Source organism: Phyllobates terribilis, unplaced genomic scaffold, assembly GCF_046119375.1.
Source record: "Phyllobates terribilis strain yellow unplaced genomic scaffold, ASM4611937v1 Scaffold_2__4_contigs__length_985480577, whole genome shotgun sequence".
Lineage (NCBI taxonomy): Eukaryota > Metazoa > Chordata > Amphibia > Anura > Dendrobatidae > Phyllobates > Phyllobates terribilis.
Genome location: NW_027362762.1, coordinates 58,887,911 through 58,910,144, shown reverse-complemented (window position 1 = coordinate 58,910,144; position 22,234 = coordinate 58,887,911). Strand labels below are relative to the sequence as shown.

The 22,234-nt window shown below is 45.7% G+C and overlaps 1 protein-coding gene across 1 annotated transcript in view; it reads right to left on the bottom strand.

The window, feature by feature from the left end:
• Positions 1–22,234, bottom strand: part of EED (embryonic ectoderm development) — a 33,294-nt gene that overhangs the window by 6,000 nt on the left and 5,060 nt on the right. Inside the window, exons 2-8 of the mRNA XM_073662010.1 lie at positions 17,818–17,970; positions 9,391–9,483; positions 9,241–9,306; positions 7,736–7,861; positions 7,530–7,611; positions 7,205–7,296; positions 3,999–4,132 (exon numbers count right to left, since the gene is read on the bottom strand). Coding sequence (XP_073518111.1) covers positions 3,999–4,132; positions 7,205–7,296; positions 7,530–7,611; positions 7,736–7,861; positions 9,241–9,306; positions 9,391–9,483; positions 17,818–17,970 — 746 coding nt within the window. The remainder of the gene's footprint in view (positions 1–3,998; positions 4,133–7,204; positions 7,297–7,529; positions 7,612–7,735; positions 7,862–9,240; positions 9,307–9,390; positions 9,484–17,817; positions 17,971–22,234) is intronic.

Below are 22,234 nucleotides of genomic sequence, written 5' to 3'. Positions count from 1 at the left end.
GCACAATTCCTCTGCTCGCTGTATATGTTGCCATCTATTGCTCTGCTTCCCTGAATCAACTTACTGGTACAATTCTCCGCTTGATATTTCTGCTTTAATCTGTCCCATTCCACTCAATACTCACATATATGTCTGTCCTTTCCCCACTGTAGATTTTATCTGATGTTTAGAGGTGCTAAACTGCAGAGCCTGCAGAGTCCTTGCCCTGTCTTTGATCACCCAGCCATCTCCTGATGATGTGAGCAGCTGCTAATTTAGCCACAAGCAGCGCCCACAATGCCCCTCACCTGATGGTTTAGTGTGTCCTATATATTTACCAGCTCCTTAATGGGTGCATGCGTGCTGGGTTGTGCTCGCGTCTTCTTGTGCAAAGTGGCTTCGGAGATAAGTGGCAGTTATTTCAGAGGCAGTTAGTCAGGGCAGGAGTCAGGTAACCAACACTTTGACCACTTACTCTCTTTTAACTAGGTTTCTGTTAGCTTTCACTTTTTACCCTATAGTCCTCCACTTTCTAGTAACCCCTCAAATCCCTACACCTAGTAAGGAACTGTTCATCTCTCCCTCCATCCTCCCCATTCATCTCACCTCCTCCTCAGAATTATTCCTCAACATTCAATCCTGTATCTCCAAACACAGACAGCCACCTCATGCTCTCTCTTGCTCCCACCTGCTAACGCTTTCTCTACTCCTTCTCACTGCCGGCGACATCTCTCCAAATCCTGGTCCTCCTCGCAATATCCCCAGTCACTTCTACCTCCTATCCACGACCTCCCGCAAACTCTCGCAACCCTTCTAACCTCATACCCATCCAACTAATCCCCACTTCCTCAGTTGCACTAACAGGAGCTCTATGGAACGCTCACTCCGTCTGCAACAAACTTTCCTACATCCACGACCTTTTCATTACTAACAAATTTTCCTTCCTCGCCGTCACCGAAACCTGACTCAGCCCCTCTGACACAGCCTCTACAGCTGCACTTTCGTATGGCGGACTCCACCTTTCCCACACCCCCAACGGCAAACATGGTGGAGGCGTAGGTTTTCTCCTGTCAGATACCTTCGCCTTCACCCAAATCCCACTGCCACCCTCTGTTACACTCCCCTATTTTGAGGTACACTGTGTGCGCATCTATTCCCCCTCCGACCTCCAACTGGCCGTCATTTACCGACCCCCAGGGCTAGCCACCACTTTCTTAGACCACTTCACCACCTAGCTGCTTCACTTCCTTTCCGCTGACATCCCCACTATCATAATGGGTGACTTCAACATCCCCAATGACACTTCCCACTCATCTGTCTCTAAGTTCCTATCCCTCACTTCCTCCTTCGGCCTTGCTCAATGGTCTTCTGCAGCTACTCAAAGATGGCCACACGCTGGACCTCATCTTTACCTGCCTCTGTTCCCTATCTAACCTAACTCACCTCTCCCTCTCTCTGACCACAACCTCCTCACATTCTCTTCCTTCTCCTCTCCAGGTCCACAATCCCCACTCCACAAACTTACACACCCTCGCAGAAACCTCAAACACCTTGACCTACACTCACTCAGTGAATCCCTCCTGCCTCTTACAGACAAATTCTTTACACGTACACGACGCAAAAGTTGCTGTTGATTTATATAACACCACAATAGCTGCAGCTCTTGACTCGATCGCCCCTCTCACACATACCAAAGCTCGCACAATCAACAGGCAACCCTGGCACACTAGCCTTACTAAAGAACTGCGACGGGCCTCCAGGGTTGCTGAGCGGAGATGGAAAAGGTCTCACTCAATCGAGCACTTCATCGCATTCAAACAATCCCTCACTATTTTCACATCCACACTCACTACAGCAAAACAAACCTACTTCTCATCTCTCATATCTTCCCTGTCCCACAACCCTAAACAGCTATTCAATACTTTCAATTCTCTCCTTCGTCCCCCAGCGCCACCTCCCTCTTCTCTCATTTCAGCCGAAGACTTTGCCTCATTCTTCAAGCAGACGTTTGACACCATCAGACAAAGCTTTTGCCTAAAGTCCCCACAACCCCTCCTCATATCTACTCAACCTTCCTCCTCCAAACCCCACTTTTCCACCATTACAGAAGGTCAAGTCTCTTCTTTATTCTCCAAATCACAACTCGCCACCTGCAAACTTGACCCAATCCCATCCCACCTCATCCCTAACCTTACCAGTCTTCATCCCAACCCTAACCCACCTCTTCAACCTGTCACTAACAACCGGCGTCTTCCCCTCATGTTTCAAACATGCCTCAATCACACCCATCCTCAAAAAGCCTTCCTTTGACCCCTTCCTCTCTGACCAGCTACCGCCCCACATCACTTCTCCCCTATGCCTCAAAACTACTAGAACATGTCGACCTTGAACTGTCCTCCCATCTCTCCTCATGTTCCCTCTTCGACTGCTTACAATCTGGCTTCCGACCGCATCACTCGACTGAAATTGCCTTGACAAACGTCCCCCCCAACGACCTACTAAACGCCAAATCCAAGCGGCACTACTCCATCCTCCTCCTCCTGGATCTGTCATCTGCCTTTTAGACACTGTTGACCATTCCCTCTTAGTACAGATTCTCTCATCTCTTGGCATCAGGGACTTGGCCCTATCTTGGATCAGCTCATACCTAACACACAGGACATTCAGCGTCTCCCACTCACACACCACCTCCTCATCTCGATCCCAATCTGTCGGTGTCCCCCAAGGTTCAGTTCTAAGGCCCCTGCTTTCTCCATCTGCACCTTTGGCCTGGGACAGCTCAGAGTCTTATGCTGATGACACACAGATCTACCTTTCTGGACCCGATATCACCTCCTTACTAACCAAAATCCCACAATGTCTGTCCGCCATCTCAACCTTCTTCTCTGCCAGATTTCTAAAACTTAACATGGATAAAACAGAATTCATCATCTTTCCACCATCTCATTCATATCTCCCATCTGACCTATCCATCAATGTCTGTCCACTCTCCCCAGTCCCACAAGCTCGCTGTCTTGGGGTAACCCTGGACTCTGAAATCTCCTTCAAACCACATATCAAAGCCCTTTCCACTTCCTGCCGACTCCAACTCAAAAATATCTCCCGGATCCGCACATTCCTCAACCATGAATCTGCAAAAACACTAGTGCACGCCCTCATCATCTCCAGCAACCTCCTGCTCTGTGGCCTCCCTTCCAACACTCTCGCACCCCTCCAATCTATCCTAAACTCTGCTTCCCGACCAATCCACATGCCCCCCACGTTATTCCCCGGCCTCTCCTCTCTGTCAATCCCTTCACTGGCTCCTCATTACCCAGAGACTCCAGTTCAAAACCCTAACCATGGCATACAAAGCCATCCACAACCTGTCTCCTCCATACATCTGTGACCTAGTCTCCCGCTACATTCCCGCACGCAACCTCCGATCCTCACAAGATCTCCTTCTCTACTTGTCTCCTCTTATCTCCTCCTCCCACAATCGCATACAAGATTTCTCCTGTGCATCCCCCCTACTCTGGAACTTTCTACCCCAACAAATCAGAGTCTCGCATACCGTGGAAACCTTCAAAAGAAACCTGAAGACCCACCTCTTCCGACAAGCCTACAACCTGTAGTAACCCTCACTCCACCATACCGCTGCACGACCACCTCTACCCTCACCTACTGTATCCTCACCCATCCCTTGTAGACTGTGAGCCCTCACAGGCAGGGTCCTCTCTCCTCCTGTACCAGTTACTGACTCGTTTTGTTAAGATTATGTACATGTTTTTGCTATGTATTCCCCCTTTTTCACATTAAAGCGCCATGGAATAAATGTCGCTATAATAATAATAATAAATAAAATAATAATAATAGATGGAGATACTTTCTGCCTGTGGAGACCACCAAGCCGGCATAGGAAGACCTCTAGACGAGGCACAGCTGACGTGGAAAGACACCAACCGGGGAGAATATCGCCCACCTAGACCTCCACGTGTAGTGCGGCAGCGCCGAGGTATTAGGACGCGCCCCATAATCACCTGTTTGTCTTGTTGGGATTGTAGTCGTAGGATTCCTTTATGGCGATTTTCATCCTTTTGGAGTTCAGCCGCCAGAGTTTGAGGGAGTGATCCATGCCGCAGGACATTATCTTCTCCCCCAGAAGATCATAATCCTAGGAAGAAAGTAACATGTTGGTTTTATCTGAGCAGAGCATCTGACGGCTGCAGAGGAACATCGAAAAAGAGTGTGCAAATAACTAGCAGTGTAAGACAAACACCCTACAAAAAAATAATAGGAAAACTTTCTACTTTGTTTTTGCTCCATGTGTTTTTTACCACATTCACTGAATACCAAAACTGATCTGCCATTACGAGTTTGTAGACACGAAATATGTATAGGTCCTTTTTTATTAAAGTGGTAAAAAAAAAATGGCGCCAATTTCCGAGACCCGTAGAGTCTACATTTTTCATGATGTAAGGCTGTGTGAGAGCTTATTTTTTGTGTGCCAAGCTGATGTTTTTATTGATACCATTTTGGGATAAATCCGATCTTTTGATCGCCCGTTATTGCATTTTATTGCAATGTTGCGGCGACCAAAAAAACGTAATTCTGGCGTTTGGAATTTTTTTCTTGTCACGCCGTTTAACGATCGATTAATTCTTTTTTTTATATTGATAGAACGGGTGATTCTGAATGCGGCGATACCAAATGTGTGTGTGGGGGTTTTTTTTTTTGTTTTTTTTTGAATGGGGCAAAAGGGGGGTGATTTAAACTTTTATATATTTTTTATTTTATTTTTAAAAACTTTTTATTTTTTTATTTTTACACTTTCTGCATGCTTCAATAGTCTCCATAGGAGACTAGAAGCAGCACTTGTCCGATCGCCTCTGCTACATAGAGTTGATCAGCAGACCTCTATGTAACAGAAATGCTCATGTGCTATGAGCGTTGACCACTAGGTGGCGCTCATAGCAATCTTTACATGACAACCACAGGGGTCTGCTGCAGACCCTGGGTTGCCATGCCCACCCATCAGTGACCCGCGATCACGTGACGGGGTCACCGATGGGCAGGGTAAGTGACGCGCTTCCGGCACGACTATGTTAAATGCCGCTGTCAAAGATTGACAGCGGCATTTAACTGGTCACCAGCCGCGGGTGGATCGCGGTTCCACCCGCGGCTGTTGCGGGCACATGTCAGCTGATTCTTACAGCTAACATGTGCCCGGTTCAGTGCGGGCTCACCGCAGGAGCCCCCGCTGAACCGGCCTTTCCGACGTGGTGCGTACTATTACTGACCACGTCAGAAAGGGGTTAAAAATTACAAAAAGGAAAATGGGCTGATGCAAAAGTTTGGGCACCCAGCATGGTTAGTACCTAGTATCACAACTTGTAAAAGCTTTTTGTAGCCAGACAAGAGTCTTTCAGTTCTTGTTTGAGGGATTTTCATCCATTCTTCCTTGGAAAATTCTTCCAGTTCTGTGAGATTCCTTGGTCGTCTTGCATGCGCTGTTATTTTGAGGTCTAGTCACAGATTTTCAATGATGTTCAGATGAGGGGACTGTGAGGGCCATTGTAAAACAGTCAGCTTGGGCCTTTTGAGGTTGTCTATTGTGGAGTTTGATGGGGGTTTAGGATCATTATCCATTTGTAGAAGCCACCCTCTCTTCAGCGTCAGCTTTTTTACAGATGGTGTTATGTTTGCATCAAGAATTTGTTGAAATTTCATTGAATCCATTCTTTCCTCTGCCCGTGAAATGTTCCCCATGCCATAGGCTTCAACACAACCCCAAAGCATGATTGATCCACCCCCATGCTTAATGGTTGGCGAGATGTTCTTTTCCTGAAATTCTGTGCCATTTTTCTCTACACATACCTTTGATCATTGTGAACAGAGTTCAATTTTATCCTCATCGGTCCACAGGACGTGTTTCCAAAATGCATCAGGCTTGTTTAGATGTTCTTTTTCATACTACTTACCCTGAATTTTATGGCGAGGACGCAGGAGAGGTTTTCTTCTGATTCTTCCATAAAGGCCATATTTGTGCAGGTGTCTCTGAACAGTAGAACAATGTACCACAACTCTAAAGTCTGCTAAAACTTTCTGAACGTCTTTTGCAGGATGCTTCTCTAGCCATCCTACGAGCATCTCTCACTAAAATTTTGCTTGGTCTTCCAAATCTTATTCTTGACCTCCACTGTTCCTGGTAACTGCCATTTCTTAATTACATTTCGAACTGAGGAAAGGGCAACTTGAAAACTCTTTGCTATCTTCTTATAGCCTTCTCCTGCTTTGTGGGTCAACTCTCCACCATTTTCAGAGTGCTCAGCAGCTGCTTAGAAGAACCCATGGCTGCTGGTTTTTGGCACAAGGTTAGAGGATGCTGGGTTTTTATAAACCTGGGAAGTTTGCATCACCTGGCCTTTTCTAATGATGATAGTGAATAAGCTGTAACCATAAAAGGCTAATTAAGGTCTGAAACCTTGGTCAAAGTTATCTGAGCACACAAATCTCCAAGGGTGCCAAACTTTAACATCAGTCTATTTCCCTTTTTGCAATTTTAAAAAGTCGAAAACAAAAAAGAGATTTTAATATATATATATATATATATATATATATATATATATATATATATATATATATATATATATATATATATATATATATATATATATATATATATATATATAGACAGAGATAGATATATAGTGACAGTGTCACTGGTTTTATATGTGAGGGGAGGTATGTGTCACTCACGATGCTCTCCTGTGTGAACTAAGACCTACTTTATTTTTCTGCCAGCGTGTTATATGCTGCTAGGTTTACTCGGTTAAAGGGTGTGTGGTTTTATGGGAATGGCAAAGAGGGCGGGACGCCATTCCCCTACCTCCCCTCAGAGTGTGGCTGAGCAATGTGTAAAAGCTCAGTCCTTTTTTTTTTTTCCTCTGGAGTGTGGTCTGGAGAGTGAAGTCTCCAGACAGTATTGTGGAAGCTGCAGAGCTTGTTACCTGGACTTTACCTGTGCAGTTTATGCTACCGAGAGCGGGCAGAACCTGCTCACCTATGGACTGAGCTATACTTTGTTTTGCTTTCCCGTAACGTGTGTCCTGAGTCTGCCTACGGTAGAGCCGAGCGAGTCGTCTTGCGGCTGACCAGGAAATTGTGATCTGTACACAGACTGTGAAACCCGGCAATTGTTGGACCGTGGATATCCTGAGCCATGACTAAAATACTGATCACTTACAGCACTCAACACTTCATCTCTGTGACCTTCCACGCCGCCAAATATCGCCACGAGCGTGTCCGTCTGTATATTCCAGAGCCTCAGTGCATGATCTGCAGAAACAAGACAACAAGGGTCAACGGCATCTGAGGACATGAATGACCAAGAATGGAAATGAAGTCCGATCCCGGGGGCTGCAACTAGGTGTCACGGCTTGTGGTGCGGTCACACTACTCATGCACAAGGTCTCACTATGACGTTCTTCACAGTCGTCCTTTCCGCACGGTGTCAGAGCTGATGGTCCCGTGTACGGTCGGGGCTTCTCGTCTCTTCCTTTATTCCTTACCTTTGCTGACGGATAACAGTAGATTTGGATCACGTGGATGAAACTTGAGTTCGTTGATTGCATTGCCGTGGCCGACATAGTGCTGCATAGAGAAAAAAATAACAATTTAGTATTGTCACCAAAAAAATACATATGTATAAAAAAGTAAAAAAAAATAAAAACACACAATTTGTAGTTGCAGATCTGCTCACATCGGTCCCTCATACCTTGATACATTGCATAGAGATGGGATTAATAATCCGGATTATTCCCCGGGAGCCGGCCACTGCCAGGAGCGGGTGACTTGTGTTGCTGTCATAAGTCCACGCGCAGGTATAAAAGTTCTCGTCTGCCTAATTCTTAAAGTTAAGGAGTTAAACTTACAAAAGAAAATCAGTGCGGACTGTGGAAATGCCGGTATCCGAACAATGCACAACCATCACCATCACCACCCCTGAGCCGCCCTCTTGTGTAAAGTGTGTTATGTGGGCAACTACAGTCATTTTGCCCCCTTCCTGCATCGAAATACATTTACAGGGCGGAGCCTGCTGTGTAACACTGCCAGCGCCGGCCTTAAAACTGCAGCAACCGAAGCTGGCTGTAAGATGGCGCCGTCAATCATCGGCATTTAACCCCTTTATAGCCCAGGGCGTATTAGTACGCCCTAGGCCACCACACTGATTCAGCACGGGCTCCGGCGCTGAGCCCGCACTGAACCGGGCACATGTCAGCTGATTCTTACAGCTGACATGTGCCCGCAACAGCCGTGGGTGGAATCGCAATCAACCAGCGGCTGTTAATCAGTTAAATGCCGCTGTCAATCTCTGACAGCGCCGCGCCTGAAGCATGGCCTTAGCCCCACCCATCGGTGACCCAGTCACGTGTTTGTGGGTCACTGATGGGTGGGAATGACAACCCTGGGTCTGCAGCAGACCCCTGTGGTGGTCATGTCTCGCTAGCTATGAGCGCCACCTAGTGGTCGGCGCTCATAGCACAGGAGCAATTCTCCTGCATACAGGTGCGATCTGCTCCTCGCCTGTATGCAGTAGAAATGATCAGGAAACTGCAGCTTCTAGTCTTCTATGGAGACTATTTAAGCATGCAGAAAGTAAAAAAAAAAATGGTTTTAAAAATTAAAAAAAAATAAAAAAATCTAAAAAAAGTTTAAATCACCCCCCTTTCGCCCCATTCAAAATAAAATAAAAAATCCCACATACACATTTGGTATCGCCGCGTTCAGAATCGCCAGATCAATATAAAAAAAAATAATCCGATCAGTAAACTGCGTAACGAGAAAAAAAATGCTACACGCCAGAATTAAGTTTTTTTTTGGTCGTCGCAACAATGCAATAAAATGCACTAACGAGCGATCAAATCATCGGATTTATCCCAAAATGGTATCAATAAAAACGTCAGCCCGGTGCAGAAAAAAAATAAGCTCTCACTCAGCCCCAGATCACGAAATACGGAGACGCAACAGGTCTCGGAAAAACTGTTTGTTTGTTGTTGTTTTTTTGTTTTTTTTAAAAAAACACATGTAAGATATATTTTAAATAAATAAAAACCCTATAAATTTGCTGCCAGGTAATTTTGATAAAATTCCATAGAACATAATCACCACTAAAAAACAAAATTGGCAGAATTACAATCCCTCCCCCCCTCCATTTAAATCTGTTGGTATTTCTTTTTCTAGGGTTACTATATTCCGGAAACTCCCCCATGTGAAGGATACGTCGGCGTCCACGTAGGACTGCAGCAGCCGGATCTCTCCGTGTGAGTGACATTCATACAGCGTGACCTGCAAGGAAGATGAGACTGTGAGAGATACAGTCAGTGAGGTCTCAGAAAGGAGCCCAGAACAGGGGCGAGTGCCATCACCTACCCTGTTACTGCCCACAGTGGCAAACACCAGCGGATCGCCCTCCTTACTGTGCCAGTTGAACTGGACTCCGAACAGCGGCTGACTGTGATCCTCCTGCAAAACGCACAAAAGAAACCAATGAGGCGACTGCAACCGGAGCAAAACCTCCTAAACTCTACTGCTGCGTAATAGGAACCAGCCACCAAATGGAGGGATCCCCTCAACCAGAACTGCATATGAGACCCCCGCGGGAAGAACTGCAATTACTTCAGGGGGCTTTCACATAGTACACACACTGCAAAGCAGACCCTGTTCTGGGATGGAAAAATACTGTAATATACAATCTAAGCAATCCGACAAATCGCAGGTTACTTTTAGTCCCCTTAGGGGAGTGTAAAAGTTTTTAAAGTTATATTTAAAGACAAAAACAACATTATATATATGAAAGATTGAGGGGGTTATTTAAAAAAGAAAAAAAAAAGGTAAAAAAAAATATTTGTTCTTCTTTTAAAATAACACCCCAATCATTACAATAAATATGTAAAAAAAAAAAAAATCTCTCTCTCTACTAAATAGATAGATGATAAATATATCCACAAACACTTTGTTTCATTGCAGCCATTTGGTAAATTCTAAAAAGTTCATTTTTTTCTCATTAAAGTGCACTCTGCACTCCATCTTGACTGAAAAAAACAGAAATGTAGAAATTTTTGCAAATTTATTAAAAAAGAAAAACTGAAATATCACATGGTCATAAGTATTCAGACCCTTTGCTCAGTATTGAGTAGAAGCCCCCTTTTCAGCTAGTACAGCCATGAGTCTTCTTGGGAATGATGCAACAAGTTTTTCACACCTGGATTTGGGGATACTCTGCAATTCTTCCTTGCAGATCCTCTCCAGTTCCGTCAGGTTGGATGGTGAACGTTGGTGGACCGCCATTTTCAGGTCTCTAAAGAGATGCTCAATTGGGTTTAGGTCAGGGGTCTGGCTGGGCCAGTCAAGAATGGTCACAGAGTTGTTCTGAAGCCACTCCTTTGTTATTTTAGCTGTGTGTTTAGGGTCATTGTCTTGTTGGAAGGTGAACCTTCGGCCAAGTCTGAGGTCCAGAGCACTCTGGAAGAGGTTTTCATCCAGGATATCTCTGTACTTGGTCGCATTCATGTTTCCTTCAATTGCAACCAGTCGTCCTGTACCTGCATCTGAAAAACACCCCATAGCATGATGTTGCCACCACTATGTTTCACTGTTGGGGTTTTATTGGGCAGGTGATGAGCAGTGCCTGGTTTTCTCCACACATACCACTTAGAACTTTTTGGTGATAATTCTATCTTCGTCTCATCAGACCAGAGAATCTTATTTCTCATAGACTGGGAGTCCATGTGTTTTTCCGCAAACTATGCGGGCTTTCATATGTTTTGCACTGAGGAGAGGCTTCCGTTGGGCCACTCTGCCATAAAGGCCCGACTGGTGGAGGGCTGCAGTGATAGTTGACTTTGTGGAACTTTCTCCCATCTCCCTACTGCATCTCTGGAGCTCAGCCACGGTGATCTTGGGGTTCTTCTTTACCTCTCTCACCAAGGCTCTTCTCCCACAATTGCTCAGTTTGGCTGGATGACCAGGTTTAGGAAGACTTCTGTTGTTCCAAAACTTCTTCCATTTAAGCATTATGGAGACCACTGTGCTCTTAGGAACCTTGAGTAATGCAGAAATTCTTTTGTAACCTTGGCCAGATCTGTGCCTTGCCACAATTCTGTCTCTGAGCTCCTTGGGCAGTTCCTTTGAACTTATGATTCTCATTTGCTCTGACATGCACGGTGAGCTGTGAGGTCTTATTATATAGACAGGTGTGTATCTTTCCAAATCAAGTCCTATCAGTTTAATTAAACACAGCTGGACTCCAATGAAGGAGTAGAACCATCTCAAGGAGGATCACAACGAAATGGACAGCATGTGACTTAAATATGAGTGTCTGAACAAAGGGTCTGAATACTTATGACCATGTGATATTTCAGTTTTTCTTTAATAAATTTGCAAAAATTTCTACATTTCTGTTTTTTTTCAGTTAAGATGGGGTGCAGAGTGTACTTTAATGAGAAAAAAATTTACTTTTTAGAATTTACCAAATGGCTGCAATGAAACAAAGAGTGAAAAATTTAAAGGGGTCTGAATACTTGCCATACCCTGAGTGAGTGAGTGAGTGAGTGTGTACATTATATATATATATATATATTTTTATTTATTTTTTTTTTACCACACGATCGCTGTAAAAAGAAGAACTCAAAAACAATGTGGGAATTGCAGATTTTTCAGTTTCGCTACATTTGCCATTTTATTCCATTTTCCAGTACATAAGAGGGTAAAAAGGAAGGTGTAATTTAAAAAATAAAAACTAGCCCCGCAAAGTTTTTTTTTTTGAAAAATAACTACAACTCGCACCGCAAAAACAAGCGCTTATATAGCTAGGTTGACGTAAAAATAATAAAAAAAGAAAGGTATGGCTTTTGGAAGAAAAAGAAGGAAAACAAAATTCAAAAACCAAAAATAGCACAATACAAGAACGTTCTGATACCGAGACAACAGGACTGTCCCCCACCTGGTAACATAATAAAGAGGGGAGTAGTGGCTACAAACACTGACCCTGATGATCCTCTTTTATGAGACTGTGAGGCTTCAGAGGCTGGAAAAAAAAATCAGGAACAGAGGACAATAGCAAACAGGGAGATAACTGATAATTCACGATCAGATTCCTTAAGAATTATCAATCTGAACATACAATAATGGGCACTCGGGAGAGAGTTCTGAAGAAAGGTCTCAATTTCGGTCTTTACTAGTCTCAATAAATGTAAAAATGTAGCTTTTAGTTAAAAATCTTTCCCAAACACGTGATAGGTACTCTTCATACACTGCGGCACACACGGTAACAACCAGGCTAAGGTTGTACCCACAACCTTCTTCAAGGTTGTGGGTATGTTTAGATCAGCAAAGAACAAACTTATTACATTTTTAGATTTAAATATACAAAAAGAGTACAGTGCTTACAAAAAAAATAGAATTAGACTTACTGGTAATTTGGTTTCTAATAACCCTCCACGACAGCACCAAAGGAGGATGTCACCCCACCCTAATAGGGACAGGAAACACAAAGAGGTCAAATAGCCCCTCCCTCCAGTGTTTTTATAAAGGATCACACAAGTATGGATGCTTCAAATTATATTTATTCTTATTCAAATTAAATGATTGGCTAACCAAGCCTGGGAGGGAATTACCAGTGCTGTCGTGGAGGGTTATTAGAAATTCTATTTTCTCCAATAACCCCCCACGACAGCACCATAGGAGGAGTACCAAAGACTCATGCTCAGGGAGGGACAATGGCCTGAAGCACTTTCCGCCCAAAGGCCAAGTCCTTAATGGACATTAAATTAAGTTTGTAATGTTTGGTGAAGGTATGGACCAAGGACCCTGTAGCTGCTCTACATATCTGCTCGAGGGAAGCGTTAGCCTTCTCTGCCCAGGAGACGGACATGGCTCCAGTAGAGTGTGCTTTCAGCTTTTCTGGTGGTGAGATATCCTGGATCTGATAGGAATCCACAATTCCTTTCTTGATCCAAGTAGCGATGGTAACTTGAGACTTTCTTTCCTCTGTTTTGACCAGATGGCTGTATGGAGAGGTTCTGATCCTTCCTCCAGGCCTCTGTCTTTTGGAGGTAGTTGGAGGTAGTGAAGAACGACCTGTCTTACGTCCAAAGAATGTAATTCTTCTTCTCTTTTATTTTTTGGGTTCTGACAGAAGGAAGGCAGAATTATCTCCTGAGATCTATGAAAGTCTGAGACCACTTTTGGTAAGAAAGATGGGTCCAGTTGTAGAATAATCCTATCATCCAGGATTCTCAAATACGGGTCATTCACTGCGAAGGCCTGGATTTCTCCCACTCTCCTGGCAGTGGTAATTGCTACTAGAAAAAAGTTGTTTTCCAGGCTAACTTATCCAGCTCTATTGAGGCCAAAGGTTCAAAAGGTGGTAGTGTCAGATCTTTAAGGACGATATTAAGATCCCAGGAGGGAACGTGGTTGATTATTCTGGGACGCAGACGAGTAGCTGCTGTCATGAACCTTTTTACCCATCGATGTTCGGCTAGGCTTTGGTCGAAATAGGCACTCAGCGCTGCGATCTGTACCTTGAGGGTGCTGGGCCTAAGGCCTTTTTCCAGCCCCTCCTGTAGAAAATTCAAGATCTGGGTCATGTCAGGATGCCGAAGATCTGGCATATTTGGTTTGCACCATATTAGGAAGGTCTTCCATATCTTGCTGTATATGGAGTTTGTTATTTGTTTCCTACTTCTTTGTAGGGTATGAATTACTCGGTCTGAGAGTCCTTTGGCTTTTAGGATTGTGAACTCAGAAGCCAGGCCGCTAGATGAAGGTTCTCTGGATCTGGATGGAGTATTGGACTCTGATGGAGAAGGTTTTTGATTGCTGCTAGAATGAGGGGTCCCTCTATGCTTAGACTGTTTAGTGCACAGAACCAGCTCCTTCTGGGCCGAAGTGGGGCTATCAAGATTACCTTGACCTCCTCGGTCCTTACTTTCTGTAAGGTCCTTGGTAGCATTGGAATTTGGGGGAAAAAGTAAGCTAAATGGAAACGCCACGGGTGAGCGAATGCATCTATCCCCAGGAATACGTCGTCCGGATCTAGGGAGAAGTATTTTTCTGCCTTGGTGTTTTGGCGTCTTGCAAAGAGGTCCACCTCCGGATGACCCCATTGTCTGGTCAGCATGTGGAAAATGTCTGAGTCCAGTTCCCATTCCCCGGGATGGATATTCCTTCTGCTCAGAAAATCTGCCTGGAAGTTGTCTGAGCCTTTTATGTGCAGACCTGATAAGGAACGAAGATGTCTTTCCGCCCAGAAGAATATTCTTGCTGAGATACTTTTTAGATTCTCGTACCTTGTACTCCCTTGATGTGACAGGTGAGCTACGGTAGTCATGTTGTCTGAATAGACTTTTTTGTGTTTGCCCGCAATGATTGGAGCCGATGTTTTGAGTGCCTCCTCCACTGCCTTTAATTTGCGGAAGTTGGAGGATCTCCTACTGATCTCTTCTGTCCAGACCCCCCTAGAAGGGGGTTTGGGCGACGACGGCTCCCCATCCCGTCTTGCCGGCGTCTATCGTGATTGTTATCAGAGGGGACTGAGACCATGGAACCCCTGTTCTTAGGTTTCTTGGGCTGAGCCACCATGACAGGGATGTTTTCACATAATGAGGGATGGGGATCTTCTTGTTGAGGGAGTCTGGGGATCCGTCCCACTGTGCGAGAATATGGGTTTGCAATACCCTGGTGTGAGCTTGAGCCCAGGTACTGACTGGATGCAGGCTGTCATGGAGCCGAGGGCTGACAAGGCAAATCTTAGGGACAGCTTGTTCAGGGTCTTCAGCTTCGATATCTTGGATCTCAAAAGTATCTGCTTATCATTGGTAAGAAGGAGGTTTGTCTGGCGGAGTCTAATAGAACACCCAGGAACATTTATTCTGTAGCAGGGACCAGCTCTGATTTTTGATGATTTATCAACCACCCTAGGGTGGTCAGGATTTGGATTGTTCTTTGCAGATCTTCCATGAGTGATGCAACCGAGGGACTTACTAGCAAGAAGTCGTCGAGGTAGGGAATGATGCAGATTTTCTCCTTTCTTATAGAAGCCACTAACTCTGACATAATTTTGGCAAATATTCTTGGTGATGAGGATATTCCGTACGGCAATACGTTGAATTGAAAAAGTAACGTTTGATACGCTTGAACCACCGCAAACCTTAGAAATTTCCGGTATGTTGGATGTATAGGGACGTGGTAGCATGCGTCCTGTAAGTCGATGGTTGCCATTACATATCCTTGTCCTTTCAAGGGAACTGCTGATCTGATGGACTCCATTTTGAATCTTCGGTAGATGATGCATTGGTTTGAGGGTTTCAGATTTATTATTATTCTGTAAGTGCCGTTTGGTTTTCTTATCATAAACAGACGTGAATAGTGGCCTGTTTGTCTTTCTGCTTTTGGGACCGGTGAAATAGCCCCCAATGATAACAGGTTTCTTAGGCCGGACATCAGGGTTGTTTTTAATCTCGGGGAGGCTAGACAGGTTATTCTCACTTCCTTTGGTGGATAAGAGGAGAATTCGATCTTCACCCCCTCTTGAATTGTTTTTAAGACCCATTGACTGGAGCAAATCTTTTGCAAATTGGGGAAGGTATCTCATGATTCGTCCCCCTACTGCTCTGGCGTCACCGCTGATGGACTAAGTCCAAGTCTCTTTTTTCTTCCAGGGAAATCTTCCTCTTTTTAGCCTTTGGAGGCGAATCAGAAGTGGATCGGGAAAAGGAGGCCAATGAAGACTGAACCTCCCGACGGACTATCCCCTTGATCTCGTCTATGAGGGACGGCTGCTCTTCCCTAATAATTTTCTCCGTGCATTTCTGGCATAAATATTTTTTGTTTGAAGAAGATAGTTTTTTTGAACATATAGCACACTTCCGGCTAGATTTATTTCCTGGTGCAGGATCCTTGTCCCCCTAAAAAAGAGGGAGAAGGGTAATTAATGTATCAATTCTAACCTGCACCTAGGAAAGGACCCCCAGTGCCAGACTTACTGGGACTGGAATTGCGCTGGGCTCCGCAGACATGGAGAAGATAGATTCCTGACCATCCAGTGTATAAAAATACAAAAACGGATTAGGTCCTACCTTAGATGTCTTCTGTCCAGGGCTCTTATATAGGCTACTGGACTCAGCGCTCTCCCTCTTTCCCTGGGGAGGGGGGTGGGAAGGCTCCTCCCCCTTGGTCCAATTGGTGAAGCAGGAACACCTGCGATCACCTGCAGGATTATTTATTTATTTTTGTGCCCAGAGGATGTCCCTAAACGGACCGGAAGTGACCCTGTTTCGGCGTCCCACGTCACTTTCCGGCCGTTTTCAGGTTACTGCGTTCCAGGGTGGAAAGCACACCGAAAGTGACGTCATCAGTGGTCTGTGTCACTTCCGGGATCCAGCGCACGTCTCTCCACTATGGAGACAGTCGGAGGCCGCCTTAAGATGGGGGAGGAGCTGGGCTGGAAAGCTTGAGGAGGCCTCCATCCCGACACCCACCGGACCTTACCCGCAGGCGCAGACTAGGTGGGGATGGGGGTCCCGAGTCCTGGAGGAGACGGGAGCAGCATAAGGGGAGGAGGAGGAAAACTGCCCGGTCCCAGCTGCCCGGCTTAAAGGTATGCTGGGTGTCTGCCGCCGGCACAGAACACCCTGGATGACCTCTTCATCCCAATAGGGACAGGAAAAACACTGGAGGGAGGATGTGGGAGGGGCTATTTGACCTTTTTGTGTTTCCTGTCCCTATTAGGGTGGGGTGACATCCTCCTTTGATGCTGTCGTGGGGGGGGGTTATTGGAGAAAGATGAAATAATAAAAAGACAAACACGGCAAATATAGGCGCACACACAGGGTAACACAACCAGGCTATATGTTTTCCCTCTTCAAGCTTGTTGGCACGTTTAGAGGAGCAAAAAACAAACTTATTACATTTTTTAGATTCAATATACAAAAATGGGTACAGTGCTTACAAAAAGATGAAATAAGAAAAAGACGTACACACACGTAAGGCAAAAACAGTATAAAATGAAGAGGGTAAAATACAGAAAGATCTTATGGATTGGATCTGTGGCAGAGGAAATTGCTACAGAAATTCATCATGTTGCCTCTCCCGGGTCTGACAATAAGTTTTTTTTCTGGGTGAGATTTTATTAAGGGTCTGACCCCGGTCAGGTTAAAGGAGGGTGGGCTAATTATATGCAAGGAAAGATGGTGCAAGCAAATTATTCTAATTTATGTCATATTTTCCCACAGGAACCTCCTAGTAGAATAGTGTGATCGCCATCTCCGAGCATACATTCACCATCCTAGACGCCCCAAACGCTACCATGATATATTCAGAATTTCGGGTTGACTTTACATTTCTTTGGTTTTCACAAGGCTGAAAATCCTGCAGCTAGAACCCACAGAAGCCATTTCTGATCCATCCTATACCAGAGTCACCATGCCAGTTCTTTAAGAATTGGATGGACACAACTGGGAACAGCATGAACTACTTGGAAAGGCTGTGGATAACTAACAAATGTTGGAATACCCCTTTAAGTGAGAATGCGTCATTGAGTCCGCTATAATGGTCTGACAGGGAGTCTGTAACTCTTATCTGTCTTTTTCTGAGCTCCTCTCAGCTAATTTATGACCACATCAAAGTTGGATGTGACGGGAAACAAAAAAAAGCCTGGATAATCCAAAACGGCCAAATAAGCATTTTTAGTCCCAAATATATCCATTTAAGTAAGGGAAAAAAAAAAATGGCCAATCCCTTTAAAAGGGGAGCATCTAACCCAGGGTAGATATAATCCAAAATTTTGACAATTACCTTTAAGCTGTTAACACATTTAAATGAGTATTTACACTTCTTCGATCTCCATTTTCCTTTGCCCCAACTTTTCCTCCCGGGAGCATTTGCGGTATTTGTGGGGGTATCTGGTCGTTCCGTGTTGGTGCCACTCTCTATACTTACAGTATCATCCTGCAGAAGGAAAGAAAAAAAAAATTCAATATATGGCGTCTGGAAATAGGGAGGATTAATAGGTAAAAAAAACGCTGCAGAGTTTCAGAGAAAAGGGTTTCGAAAGCTGATCTGTGATCAGAGGGAAAAATCTGTTAATCAACTGAAGCGAGGCGAGAAGACGGCCGGACTAGTCACATCTCTCCCGATGGACCTGGGCAGTTTATCCAACCATGATTATTTTCTGAAACGCTCAGACGTTTCAATGTTTCAGGGAAAGTCAAACTTGGCTGCAAAGAGGGGAGAAAATAGTGATGGCTGACCTCCATAGAAAATGAATTAATTAGGCATGTTAAAAACCAACAGACCCATCCTCCTTTCCCCAACATCTGCCCTCTGCAGAGTTTAGACACGATGCAGCACAACCTGAGTACACAACTTCCAATGTCCCTGATGGCAGCAATGGGAGGATACAAGTCAGCAGCGCAGGATCCAGGCTGGCACCAAGCACAGAGGACGACTTGCTTGAGACAACTGCACCAACATCTCAGCTGTGAGAAGCATCAGATCGGTGCAGTTTTTCAACCTTTTCTTCCAGCAAAATGGTCAAAACGTCTAAAGTCTGTGTCGCTCACCTCCCAGCAATATTGGTGCTTTTTTTGCAAGCTTGCTTTGCAATAAAAGTATTTTACTATCTTCACATCCAAGGGAGTACTCCACATACGCTTCTGGGGTATACACCCTGTTCCACCGACACCTCAATGCATCGACCAAATGCAAGCCAACCTTCCTTACTTACAGACATTATCATCACTGTCCCCATTGGGGCTCACAATCTACATTCCCTATCAGTATGTCTTTGGAGGGTGGGACAAAACCAGAGAATCAGGATGAAACCCACACAAACACGGTGAGAACATACAAACTCCTTGCTGATGTTGTCCTTGGTGGGATTTGAACCCAGGACCCCAGATCTGCAAGGCTGCAGTGCTAACCACTGAGCCACTGTGTTGCCTTTATTTCTAAATGTAACCAAAAAATATTCCATTCACTGGCAGTAAGCAGAGAACTTGAAACCAGGGCTGTGGAGTCAGAATCGGTGCTCATTTAGGTGGAGTCGGAGTCGGTATAAAATGGACCGACTCAGACTCCTAAAATATATACTACTCAAAAAAATAAAGGGAACACTCAAATAATACATCCTAGATCTGAATGAATGAAATATTCTCATTGAATACTTTGTTCTGTACAAAGTTGAATGTGCTGACAACAAAATCATACAAAAATCATCAATGGAAATCACATTTATTAACCAATGGAGGCCTGGATTTGGAGTCACCCCCAAAATTAAAGTGGAAAAACACACTACAGGCTGATCCAACTTTGATGCAATGTCCTTAAAACAAGTCAAAATGAGGCTCAGTATTGTGTGTGTGGCCTCCACGTGCCTGTATGACCTCCCTACAACGCCTGGGCATGCTCCTGATGGGGCTCAGTATTGTGTGTGGCCTCACGTGCCAGTATGACCTCCCTACAATGCCTGGGCATGCTCCTGATGAGGCTGAGTATTGTGTGTGGCCTCCACGTGCCGGTATGGCCTCCCTACAACGCCTGGGCATGCTCCTGATGAGGCTGAGTATTGTGTGTGGCCTCCACGTGCCTGTATGACCTCCCTACAACGCCTGGGCATGCTCCTGATGAGGTTGCGGATGGTCTCCTGTGGGATCTCCTCCCAGACCTGGACTAAAGCATCCGCCAACTCCTGGACAGTCTGTGGTGCAACGTGACGTTGGTGGATGGAGCGAGACATGATGTCCCAGATGTGCTCAATCGGATTCAGGTCTGGGGAACGGGCGGGCCAGTCCATAGCTTCAATGCCTTCATCTTGCAGGAACTGCTGACACACTCCAGCCACATGAGGTCTGGCATTGTCCTGCATTAGGAGGAACCCAGGGCCAACCGCACCAGCATATGGTCTAACAAGGGGTCTGAGGATCTCATCTCGGTACCTAATGGCAGTCAGGCTACCCCTGGCGAGCACATGGAGGGCTGTGCTGCCCTCCAAAGAAATGCCACCCCACACCTTTACTGACCCACTACCAAACCGGTCATGCTGAAGGATGTTGCAGGCAGCAGATCGCTCTCCGCGGCGTCTCCAGACTCTGTCACGTCTGTCACATGTACTCAGTGTGAACCTGCTTTCATCTGTGAAGAGCACAGGGCGCCAGTGGCGACTTTGCCAATCCTGGTGTTCTGTGGCAAATGGCAAGCGTCCTGCACGGTGTTGGGCTGTGAGCACAACCCCCATCTGTGGACGTCGGGCCCTCATACCACTTTCATGGAGTCGGTTTCTAACCGTTTGTGCAGACATATGCACATTTGTGGCCTGCTGGAGGTAATTTTGCAGGGCTCTGGCAATGCTCCTCCTGTTTCTCCTTGCACAAAGGCGGAGGTAGCGGTCCTGCTGCTGGGTTGTTGCCCTCCTACGGCCCCCTCCACGTCTCCTGGTGTACTGGCCTGTCTCCTGGTAGTGCCTCCAGCTTCTGGACACTACACTGACAGACACGGCAAACCTTCTTGCCACAGCTCGCATTGATGTGCCATCCTAGATGAGCTGCACTACCTGAGCAACTTCTGTGGGTTGTAGAGTCCGTCTCATGCTACCACGAGTGTGAAAGCACAACCAACATTCAAAAGTGACCAAAACATCAGCCAGAAAGCATAGGTACTGAGATGTGGTCTGTGGTCCCCACCTGCAGAACCACTCCTTTATTGAGGGTGTCTTGATAATTGCCAATAATTTCCATCTATTGTCTATTCCATTTGCACAGCAGCATGTGAAATTGATTGTCAATCAGTGTTGCTTCCTAAGTGGACAGTTTGATTTCACAGAAGTTTGATTCACTTGGAGTTATATTCTGTTGTTTAAGTGTTCCCTTTGTTTTTTTGAGCAGTGTATAATAAATTGGGTACAGTAGTTTAACGCAGAATGTGCTGAATATTTTTTCATAGGAATTTGGGAAAGTTATGAAATGTCCTATAAATGGCTGTTCTATTCCTGATCTAAGGCTACATTCACACACAGCGCTTTTGCTGCGTTTTTTGAGCATACGTTTTTCAGCTGCAAAAGCAGATCAGCTTTTTAAAAAACCGCATCACCTGAAAGGTTTTTGAGCTCATAGATAATGTTTCAAATAGCAAAAGCAGATTAGAAAAACGCCGCACAAACTGACATGCTCATTCTTTGTGAGGATCCATTTTTGAGCCCAAAAACCGGATCCTCACAAAACGATGTGTCTGAATGTCATATCTTGAAACCCATTGACTTTGCTGGGATGCCCAGAGTCACTGCATTTTACTGCAAAAAAAGGATCCGCAAAAATGCTGTGTGTGAATCATGGCCGTAGCCAGCGAGGGGCAGGGGGGGAAAGCTGCACCCCCCCCCCCCCTAGAAGCAAGGGCACGCACCTATCAAAACTCACTTGTATGCTGCAGTGCTCCCATCCTGCAGCGGCTGCAGACTGCAGGGGGCAATCTCCCCTCCTCTGTCCTGTCTTCTGCTGTCTTCACCAGAGAGAGGAGGGGGAGGGGTGCCTGCCCTGCACAGGATCTGATTCCTGGGCCCTGAGCTGGAGAAAGTGAAATTACTACTGCTCATCTCTGTCACAGGAAGGTAACTAATGCTAATATTGTAGGTGATTATTATGTGCTCTCTGTGCAATGTGTGTGAACTATATGTGCAATGTACTATTTGCTGTCTGTAGTTGTCATGTCTATCACACTCTATCCCTCCATCTATCCCTCCATCTATCCATCCTTTCAGCTATCCCTCCATCTATCCATCCTTTCAGCTATCCCTCCAGCCAGCCATCCAGCCATCCCTCCAGCCAGCCATCCAGCCATCCCTCCAGCCAGCCATCCAGCCATCCCTCCAGCCATCCCTCCAGTCATCCAGCCAGCCATCCCTCCAGCCAGCCAGCCATCCCTCCAGTCATCCAGCCAGCCCTCCAGCCAGCCAGCCATCCCTCCAGCCAGCCAGCCATCCCTCCAGCCAGCCAGCCATCCCTCCAGCCAGCCAGCCAGCCATCCCTCCAGCCAGCCAGCCAGCCATCCCTCCAGCCAGCCATCCCTCCAGCCAGCCATCCCTCCAGCCAGCCATCCCTCCAGCCAGCCAGCCAGCCATCCCTCCAGCCAGCCAGCCAGCCATCCCTCCAGCCAGCCAGCCATCCCTCCAGCCAGCCAGCCATCCCTCCAGCCAGCCAGCCATCCCTCCAGCCAGCCAGCC